Below are 11,818 nucleotides of genomic sequence, written 5' to 3'. Positions count from 1 at the left end.
CTGACTTGGAACATACACATGAAAATGTATAAAGATTTTTATGTATCTAAACGATTCCCCTATAGCTCTACTGGAATGCTATATATATATATATATATATATCTGTTGTAGGGTTGTCACTGACTCAGACGTACTTATGAATATAATTATTTTCTGTGACTGTATCTTACATTAATTTGTAGGATCCTTTACTATAGATAATTTAGCTGATCTGTAACAATAACATCTTCATGCCTTATATATCATGTACTGTAGTACGCCGCTAGATTAAAACTGACGTGGAAAGGTAACACATGCCCACCGAAAGCTCTTTTTTTGAGAGCCCAGGTGGTCGTGTGGTCTAGCGGGACGGCTGCAGTGCAGGCGATTTGGTGTCACGATATCACAGTAGCATGGGTTCGAATCCCGGCGAGGGAAGAACCAAAAATTTGCGAAAGCAAATTTACAGATCTAACATTGTTGGGTTGATGTTTAGACGAGTTGTATATATATATATATATATATATATATATATATATATATATATATATATATATATATATATATATATATAAACACTACACCATAGCATCAATGAAATAAACACTTAACATATTGCGATGAAATCAAGCGGTCATAGGCTCTAATTAGAATATGTACTTGTATGCCCTTGTATATACGTACATGTACCTAGGATAGATGAAATAAAAAACATCTCTCATATTTTTCAAATACTTCGGATATGTATATTACTTAAGACGACATCTACTTTCACCATAGTTATAAAAATAGTCTACCTGTATATCAAAATAAAATGTAATAATATTTTGAATTACGTTTTCATTGAATGTATTTGATAACTATAAAGAGAAGATCGAATCATTAAAGAAACGTAAATATTTGAAGAAGTTTTAAAATCAATCACGCGGAAAGAGGAAGTCTTATAACACTGACGGATATGTGAAATAGACATATACATGTATGTACATCTTTACGTTTACGGATAAAGATTACTTATCAAATTAGCATGAATGATAATAATACTGACTATGGCGAAGTTCTACGGAACAGATATAATGACATATCTCTTAGTAGTACCATTTTAATCGTTATTGGAGCAATTATAGGTATTATGGGAAACTGTACAGTAATATTTTTCTACTTTATTAGAATAAAGGAGCGAGGTGAGCGATACTTCGTACCACTGTTGGCAATTGTGGATTTGATTGCATGCCTAACAAGTTCTTCGTTCTATATAATGGACAACACCTTCTTTTACAATTATCCGAATGACATAGTTTGTCGGCTTTTGACTTTTTTGCAAGTGTTTGTTCCAGGATTTTCAGCACATATTTTATTGATTGTTTGTGTTCAAAGATACCTTTTAGTATGCAAACCTTTCGGACCAAAGATGACGTTATTTTGGAAAAAGGTATCATTTACCGCTGCATTTTTATTTCCGTTACTTTATTCTGCACCCCTTTTAGGAATATCAGGGATTAAAACCACCGATGAGATTTTTATGAATCGCACAGTTCAAACAACGATTTGTAAATTTTCTGCTGTAGACACTTCAACAAAAATTACAGCTTACTTTGGTTTTCTCGGACTAATCATTGTGGCCAATATCATAATAACTGCAGCACTTTACATTCCAGTTCTACGAAGAATACACATGTCTTTATCTAAAAAGACGACGAAAAGTGTATTTTACAAAATTAACGATGGAAATACGTCGTCTAATATTGAATCGACATCTCAACCAACAAAGACAAGTTCAATTGATTCTGGTACACAACCTTCGGTTTCGAACCCGACGAACCAAATTGTAGTTGAAACGACGGAATATGATTCTAAGCCTAATGAGATGTGTAGAAATAAGGAATTTACAAACGTGTGTTCTAATAAAGAGCCATTTCGAGAGGATTTAGTAAAGAACAACCATGTCAATAATGCCGTCAAGACTGAAGAAATAATGGACATAGACAATGAAATTAAACATGATGGAGGTTTGAAAAGCAGAAATGACTCCGTAAAAAGAAGAATAACCATTATGTTTTTTGTCATAATTCTTGCTTATATTATATCATATATTCCAGCTGTGATAATTTTAATACTTTCCTATGCGATTGATGATTTTAATTTCATTACATTAACTAAGGGTGAAACAATTGCTTGGATATATCTTGCACGCTTTGTTTTCCTCAACCATATAGTGAATCCTTTCATCTATAGTTATTTTGATGTGAAGTTTAGAACTGAGTTGAAGACATTCTTTCTTTGTAAACGCAATCAATGGTCATCATAACAATATTAAAAAGAGAAACGCGAATCGCACAAAAGAAAGATAGAATCACAAGTTCGAATACATTTAACATTAACAATATATAAAAACGACCGTTCATATAAGGGTCTAGGACTGCTTAATTTCATCACGATATGTTAAGTTTTTATTTCATTGATGCCATGGTGTAGTGGTTGTTATTGTTATATAGCATTACAATACAATAGAGTTTTAGAGGAATCGTTTAGATGTATAAACATCTTTATACATTTTCATTTGTCTGTTCCAAGTCAGAATGTTAATAAGTGGCACCATTTTGATATATCTCAATGGGGTTTTTTTTTAATATAAAATATAAATAACCTGGTAATGGTTGGCAGATGCTTTAAAATATGTTAAGATATGTATAAAATGTATCATTTAAATGCACGATTTGAGTGTGTTATAATTGTCATAGACACGTGCATATTGTTGAAACCGCATGCTGACCACTGGATGTAATCTCATTGATATATGTCAACATGTATTTTTGTGTTTATGCTTGCCTTCTGTTAAAGGACAGTTTGATCTACAATTGGGTGTCAAATTTTTACTTTTTTATAGACTATCATTTTTCATTTTGTAAACCGATTTCCTTAGCTACCAGAACAAGTGAAAGTTCAAAATTTTATTTCTACCAAAATGTGAATATTGTACTACTTGACAAATATATAAAATTGTTGTCAGCTGTAAATGAAATACGGTAATGTACTTCAATCTCTTGAAATCAAAGTATGTAAGATTATGTTATACAGGAAGTGGTAAATGTTGAAGTAAAAAATTACGCAGTATTAATTAGTTTAATTGCATAAAATCACCACTGACTTTATATTAGTTTAAAGACGCTTGAATATCACTTTATCTTTACCTTAGTCTAAAAATGGAGGTAACCGTTGACTTTGGTACAATTCTTCGAAGTAGGTACAGCGATGTGAATTTATGTAGTACAATACTTATTATATTCGGTACAGTTATTGGTTTATTTGGAAATTGTATAATAATCGTGTTTTACTTCTTCCGAATAAAGGAAAGAGGCGAACGCTATTTTATTCCATTGTTGGCTAGTGTGGATTTTGTAGCTTGTTTTACCAGTTCAGCGTTTTATATAATGGACAACACATATTTTTTTGATTATCCAAGTGATATTATTTGTCGAATACTAACATTCTCACAAACATTTGTTCCAGGAATTTCAGCTCACATTCTGGTAATTATATGCGTTCAACGATATCTTCTAGTCTGCAAACCTTTTGTGCCAAAGATGACATTGTTTTGGAAAAGAATGTATTTTGCATTTGTCTCTCTGTTTGCCTTACTTTATTCGGCACCATTGTTAGGCATTTCAGGATTAAAGACATCTTATGAGAACTTTATGAATCACACAGTACAAGTTACTATTTGTAAGTTTTCCGCAGTGGAAACATCAGCAAAAATTACCGCCTACTTCGGTTTTCTTGCATTATTGATGATATTTAATATAGTTATAACTGTTGCTCTTTATATACCGGTCTTGAAGCGAATACAAATATCTTTCAGTGTTAAAAAGTGCAACAATGCCCCTGTGACATCTGGGGAATCGAATATATCTAAAGCAATAAATGCAACAAACCTTACGTCCACGAAAGAATCGATTTCCAATTCGATGAAGTCATGCACAACAGAATCAAACACAGAATCGAATATACATGCGACGCAAGCAAGGAATGAAAAGGACATTGGTGAATCATCCTGTCTAATCGACGAAATTGATATTCAAGAACCTGAAGGATGCATTACAGCTTATTCAATAACAAATAATAATTCTCCTTTGCAGCTTGAGCATAATTTGAAAAACAAAAACGAGCGAAAAGATATAGCCGAACCAGCTCAATCTTCAGAGAAATCTTTACAAAGCAAATCGAATGAAGGAGAATCAAAGAAGCGTTACAATACAGACTCTTGTACTGTTAAACGAGATTCAGTTAAAAGAAGAATTAATATGATGTTTTTCGTTATAATCATTGCTTATATCTTTGCCTATATTCCGTCAATCATCATGCTAATTTTATCATATGCTATTGCAGATTTTAATTTTGTGACTTTATCTAAGAGTGAAACGTGTGCTTTCTTTTTTATCGCGCGCTTCGTGTTGATTAATCATATTGTTAATCCCTTTATTTACGGGTACTTTGATTTGAAATTCAAAGAAGAGTTGAAAAAGTGTTTTAAATGCCAATAAGATGATAAAAATGCTGATTATTCCATTGCAAAAAATACGAGAGGAGATTCAAGGGGTAATTGGAAATCAAATGGTAAGGACATCACCGTTTCCAAAAAGGAAAACAGTTAAAAGATACAAACAGCCCGAACAATACATTACATTGAATACTGACCTCCACTTACCTCACCATAAATTCAGTTGTACCTGAAGGGTACACAGTTTAACAAATAGTATAGAAGAAAGAAATACATTACCAACATATTTTATCTTGAACCTCTAGATAACTTATCTATTGTCAATCACTAAGTGAACATACGAAGTCAAATTTTCAAAAAATAGTTATCCATTATACATTTATGTAGTATTTTAAATATCTGGAATGTATTGCCAACCGTCATTTATAATTTGATGTTTTAAAGCGACTAATTTTCCATTGTTTGTTTTAAAAAAATGAACCGTTATTCATTAAGTTTGTAAATCTGTGGATTCATTATGATTCGTTGGATTTTCTTGGGAATTCGTAGTTAATACAAAGGAAATCACGAGTTTATATGTTCATCGTAGACCAACTTTATATTTGGTCACAAGTATGTATATGTTTCTGATTCAACAATCCTTTGTACATACAAAAATAAATGAACCATTAGAATTAGCAGACAAGCATTCGGAAATATTTAAAAGGCGATAATGGTTTGCCAGATTTTTAATCATTTGATTTTTCAATATGTCTTTTGATCTTTGCATATCTACTCATGCACTTCCGTTGTTCACGAAACCCATGAAAATTTAGTTGAAAGTCCAAGTTACGTATAATTTCGAGACACAATTCCCCTGTTAATATTAATAATTCAGATTTAAACTTAAACATAATTTTAACATTTTATCTTTATGTAGCTTCTAATAAATAATTGATTGTTATTTTAGTTTCTTTGCTATAAATGATCTTGTGATTTACTAGATACTCAACAACTTCCTTACACTTATGAATCGTATATGTAAGTGCAAGTAATAAGTTTACTATCTTAAAGAAGTACACCACTAATTCATAGTCCCATTGCTTTCTATGTTAAATTCCCCTGTTTTAAGCAGGCACACCTCTTTTGTTTTAAGTTCAAATAAAGTGACAATCATTGCATTTAAAAGCAACACTTTATGGTGACTTGTACTGAAACAAAAATCAACATACCTTTAATGGCATATAACAAAGAACTGGTTCCCGGAACTTCGGATGTACCAAAAACAGATACTTCAGATCTGACAAACAGACAAAATGTACCCTCTTTTTAAAATTTGGTGCAAACGTGTTCTATGATGATCACCAGTCCTTCAGCTTTTATTTGATACCAAAAATACCTAAATATTCTACATCTTTTGAAAGTTACACTCCTGCGTAGGAACTATTTTGTGTTAAATATGTACTACTTTCTGGTATGTGCTTTCTGGCCAGGCCTGAATTAGTGGTTTTACACCTTAAGCATGTTTTGTGTAACGTGCTATTTATACTTTACATTTTTAAAGTACGTAGTAAATCAATGTATCGACAATTTGTACATTTTCATTTTGTTCTTACTGCCAGACATTTTAAGACCATGAACAGGACTTAAGACTCGAAAATATTCGACAATGACGTCATTTATAAATGCAGCAAGGTCACCTGTTCAAACCCAATTTATCGATGGAATGTACTCACCTTCATTTATACAACTAAACACCTATCCGAACGTTTGTATGAGATTAAAGTAGTTTTGCCTCATATTTTCCGCCAAAAAAGGATTAATCAATAAACTACAGTTAGCATAAATTGCCGAATAAAGGAGTTATGGCCTTGATTTAATACTGAATTCATCAGCTTGCCCTTTCGGAATCGCCTAATATTCTTGCCGTTAAAGTCAGTAAAAATGCCATTATTCTTTATAAATTAACAACAATACTAATCACCAGACTACAGGTATATAAGCATTCAAAGGACAAAGTTGGATAAAATTATGTTTATGCAATCAATATTTATTCAAGTTGGACAGTATACAGTTAACATTAAATTTTTTAAAGTAATAAATACGTTCCATTTGAATCATTTTACACTTTCCATTATATGTAAGAATTAAATTTAACGACATCTTTGCATCAGGAAGTAACGTTCGAATAATACATTTGTACCTGTCTTCAAATTGTAGAGTTGCATAACAGGAAGTTCGGTTATTCCATTGTTCTATTCTTTATCACAATGAGATTGAATTTATATGATTCAATGATGTAAAGAAATTAAAGAAATAATAGTTTAAAAGGAAATCTTAAAGAAAACATCAAAAACTTATATAATTGTTGAAGCAGTCATCCAGAAAGAGGATGCATGTTAACACAGGCATGCATAGTTTATAGACATACAGCTGCATTTTTGCTTGAAGGGAGTAAAAATATAAAGAGTTCAGAATGAGGAATAATACTGATTATGGTGAGATCCTCCGAGACAAATATTCTGGCATTTATCTTAGCAACTCAATTTGTATCGTCATAGGAACGCTTATAGGTATTTTTGGAAACTGTGTCGTTATATTTGTTTACTTGTTTCGAATTAAGGAGCGAGGTGAGCGTTATTTCATTCCACTGTTGGCTATTGTAGATTTGATTGGATGCTTTGTAAGTTGCCCATTCTATATCATGGACAACACATTCTACTATAATTATCCAAGTGACATAGTTTGTCGGATTTTTACATTTTTACAAGCGTTCGTGGCAGGATTTTCAGGACACATTTTAGTGGTAATTTGTGTCCAAAGATATCTTTTAGTATGCAAACCATTAGGACCAAAAATGACATTATTTCGGAAAAAGGTATCGTTTACAACTGCTTTGTTTTTGTCGTTAGTTTATACTGCACCGCTTTTAGCAATATCAGGAATTAAAACCACGGATGAATTGTTTCTAAATCATACAATTCAAACAACGCTTTGTAAGTACTATGCCGCAGATACTTCAGCATCAATTACAGCGTACTTTGGATTTCTTGGTTTGATCAGTGTGGTAAATATAATTATTACTGCTGCACTCTTCATTCCTGTTCTAAGGAGAATAAACATATCTTTTTCTGGGAAGAAGTGGAAAAATGTTTATCACATAAACCAAGACAGCAATACGTCGTCTAACACGGAATCGATTCCTCAGTCAAACAAGACGTGTTCAATTGATTCCTATACACATAATTATGTACCAAACCAAATTAAACCATGTGGAATTGGTGTAACAAAGTGCATTTCAAATCCTGATGAGAATAATAAAAAGAAGGAGTTTTTAAACATTAGATCCAATAACGAGCCTTCTCTGGATGAAGTACAAAATGGAACTTCTTACCATAATACCACGAAATCTGAGGATATAGTACCATCGAACAATGAAATTAACCCGGAAGTAAATTCAAAGACTAGAAAAGATGCCGTGAAAAGAAGAATAACCATAATGTATTTTGTCATAATTATTACCTATATTTTATCATATATACCCTCTTTGCTTATTTTAATACTTGCTTATGCAATAGGGGATTTTAATGTCACAACATTAACAGAGGGCGAAACATTTGCTTGGACGTATTTTTCACGCTTCGTTTTTCTAAACCATATAGTGAATCCCTTTATATATAGTTACTTTGATGTAAAGTTTAGAACAGAAATGAAAACATGTTTCATGTACAAACGTTAAGTGATCAGTCACAGTCAAAACTTTACTTTACGAGTATCATATTGGTCAATATCTGTACTTGTTGTTACATAGGCGGTAATGGTAACGTTTTTACTTGTAGCTCAGTCCATATCGTAAACTTGGATATGTATGATAGCTCGTTTCGAAGCTGTGACATTTTCACATATGTGGTTAAATTTCGGGGAAGGAAGTGAAATTACTTTTTCCGTTAATTAGCATACCCCGAACATCCATCCTTTCGTGATTCGATTCCTTGTTGTAAAAGATTTATTCTGTGTTCCTCTACTTTCCTTATCAGCACAAAAGGTTAAGCTCAGTCATTTGAAAAAAATAGAAACATATCCAATATCACTTCACAGAGATTTTTTGATTACACGTGACTTTTGAGTTCCTCTTATCGAGGAGCATTAGGGATATTGTCCCATATATATTACAGAAGCAGGAGTTATCAGGGGGTTGTTAAAGCTCAGACGTGAAAAAGAAACAGGCCACGCTTTGATAAAGATTAAAAAAAGTCGAACATGTGAACAATAATTCTAACAACCATAACGTAGAAAATCAACGAATGATTAACACAAACCCCAACCTTAATAAGTAGGGGTGATCTAATGTGTTTCGGAAGGATACAAATAATCTGCTCCATGGTAGTGTTGCTTGGGTTAGTCTCGTTTATGTGTGTGTTACATTTTAATGTTGTGTTTCTGTTGTGTCCTAGTTTTCCTCTTATATTTGATGCGTTTCCCTCAGTTTTAGTTTGTAACCCGGAGTTGTTGTTTTTTTTCAATCGATTTATGTATTTCGAACAGCGGTATACTACTGTTGCCTTTTGTGTATTACACTCGAGGAAAAGATGACGGAATTGTGATTACGATAATTAAAACTTATCCGTGGATTTTCCAAATCAGTCAATCAGCCAATACGTTATTGCGAACATATTTTTTTCACGAAGGGATGACTACAACCTTTCTTTTTATAGGTTTATTTGACAAACATAGAAAACGCAGAATAAATATTTGAAGTTAAATGATTATACTTAAACCTCAAATTTTCCTTAATCTAAAGCTGCGCATTTTATTTTTGCATTTGCTTTTTGTGTTATTATTATACAATTGAGATTTAGATATTTTGTATTTTTCGAACTACACATACTTGGAATTTATGTATTTTGAACGGCGAAAATAATTTAAAAACTGACAGATCCCACATAAGGTGTCGAGAAAGATAGAACTGGCTCGAGTACTGTATATAATATTGTTTCAGAATTTTTTCATCCATCTTTGAAACAAAAAGTAAAAATAAAATTTTACATACACATAAATTTTGTTTATTTAGGTTTTCATATTGTGTTGTTTTCTATGCACATAACTGTTTGTTTATTAAACATTGTCTGCATCCAGAAAGCGCGCAATACTTGCAATACAATTCAAAGTAAATATGTATCTACATTTCATTGGAATAAACATATATCGTTGGAGTTTCAAAGTACCATTGTTTTAAATAGAATGTAGTGATTCTATAAATATTTTGGAAACATGAGGTTAAATGGTTACTTACGCTTATCAAATGGAAAACAAGGAATGAACATTTGATTGGTAAACTCCCAGTGGTAATTATTATCTTATATGCAATGCACTCTACTTTAATTAACTCATGCATGGCAAGTATTTCTTAATTGACATGTTTGAAACAAAGATAAAATAAAGTTTGAAAACTGGTAATCTATCAAAAACTAATAGAGGAATAACAGTAATGGTAAAAATAAATGAGTATTCCTAGTTTTAAAAAAATATTTATTTTTTTTCAAACGAATTTACAGTCAACTCGACCAAAAAGTCGATGATTTGCGTCCATTCAAATCTTGTTCATTTCATTTCACAATTAATATATTGTGTGTGACGATATTCACATTTATTTGTATCTTTTCATATTTATTTCTTATCTATTTGTGAAGCAGAAGAACTTTTGTCTTATCCTTATCCCTTTTTTGTTGGCAATAAAATATATTCAATTTAGTAAGTGCCGCCTTAATCTTTAGATATTTAAAAAATAGTTTCCGTCATGAAACTTAAATTAAAACATTGTTGTGACGTCATTCTATTGTTGTACCCGTTCTTTATTTCAGTGATTGGACTATCATTTACCTGCGAGAAACCATTATGTTACCTTTCACTGTCCAATATTTTTAAGAATAGTCCTCCTCTTTCTTAAAAATATTGGACAGCTGAAGGTAGCATAACTGATTCTTACAGGTAAATGATAGCACAATCACTGAAACAAAGAACGGGTACAACAATAGAATGACGCCAATTGTTTTCATCATGTGAATAGAAAAAATACAACCAAATACCAAATGACAATTACAAGAAAACATTTTATTAAAGTCACCTTCAAATACAATAATTTTGTCACTCGTCGAAACAGTTTCTTGAAAACAAAAATCACTTTCAAATTGATTTTAACACTTCCAAAAGATTTATTCTCGTCCGTCTTTGGTTATCAATATTGACCTCTGTTGTTGCTCTTATTCTTTCTAACATCATTTTCATCTACAATTAAAATGAGAAAAAAACCAATAAAGTAATGTTTGTAACGTTTGATAGATCATGCCCCAATGTAAGGACCATAATCAACACAAAACTCACCCTGTGTAAAAATGCAAATCTAGAACATGCTTCTTAAACTAGGGGACTACAATAGTTTTTATAATTTTCAGGTTTCGACGTTGATTTACAAGTTGTTGTTTTTTAAGTCTGATATTATTGCTTGAATATGAATATAATGCAACATTTCGCTAATTAACGACGATGAATATGGGAACGTTACCGCATCTTATATGTTAAACAAATCAACCGTGTGTTCGATTGGCACTTTGTTCGTAGTAACCGTTGTATGTTATAAAAGAAAATAATTTTTTTTTTTTGCAAAAGGAAATTGGCAGACAAAATCATGTTCCGTTAACACAAAAAAAAACACAAGGGACATCAATACACAAATTAACGCGAAAAAAAAGGGGACACGACCTTCCAGGAAAATAATAGATAAAAAGGGGAGGGGATAATCCGGTGATACCGTTTGGGTAAACAATAACATTCTTTTGAAAATTCCGATGAATAACAAAATAATTTCAAATGATTGCACGTTGTTTTCTCTTAATTTGATCATAATAATTATATATTTGAATCAAAATCGACTGCGGTGCACTCAATATGGTTCAACGTGTGCCGTCACGTTATGTCGTCACGTGTGCTTTTCTTTTTTTTTTCTCTCATTCACATAGAAAGAAATGAAACCCGATTAGAAAAAAAGAAGCTAATAGGAGAGGACTACAATTTGAAAATAAATTATATATAAAACTTGCCATTATAAGCTGCTAAAACTATATCCTCTTTTTAATCCACACTAAAATCGAATATATCTGAATACACATTTAATTTTAATCCAAAGTTTGAAACAGCACAATCACTAAAAACGACACCACTTTATTCGTTTTATTGGCATAAGGAATATACTTTCCTCCTGTATCCATTTTGCAACACAAAACGCATGTAAAGGTATTCACTGATCATATTATGAGTAGTCCTTTCGCACTCACAAATCATGATGCGCATACCTTGAGTCTCAAT

General features: G+C 31.7%; 1 protein-coding gene across 1 annotated transcript; it reads left to right on the top strand.

The window, feature by feature from the left end:
- The first annotated feature begins 892 nt into the window (after positions 1 to 892).
- LOC139485413 (tyramine receptor Ser-2-like) lies at positions 893 to 8,459 on the top strand. The gene has a single exon (XM_071269884.1). The coding sequence runs from the start codon at positions 3,183 to 3,185 to the stop codon at positions 4,518 to 4,520; it is 1,338 nt and encodes a 445-aa protein (XP_071125985.1). The 5' UTR covers positions 893 to 3,182; the 3' UTR covers positions 4,521 to 8,459.
- Positions 8,460 to 11,818: the final 3,359 nt, after the last annotated feature.

This window comes from Mytilus edulis, chromosome 8 (genome assembly GCF_963676685.1).
Source record: "Mytilus edulis chromosome 8, xbMytEdul2.2, whole genome shotgun sequence".
Lineage (NCBI taxonomy): Eukaryota > Metazoa > Mollusca > Bivalvia > Mytilida > Mytilidae > Mytilus > Mytilus edulis.
The sequence above is the reverse complement of the archived record's forward strand: the minus strand, read 5'-3'. Positions and strand labels throughout refer to the sequence as shown.

Coding starts and splice junctions, on each gene's coding strand:
- LOC139485413 (XM_071269884.1), top strand. CDS start 3,183: ATGGAGGTAACCGTTGACTTTGGTACAATTCTTCGAAGTAGGTACAGC.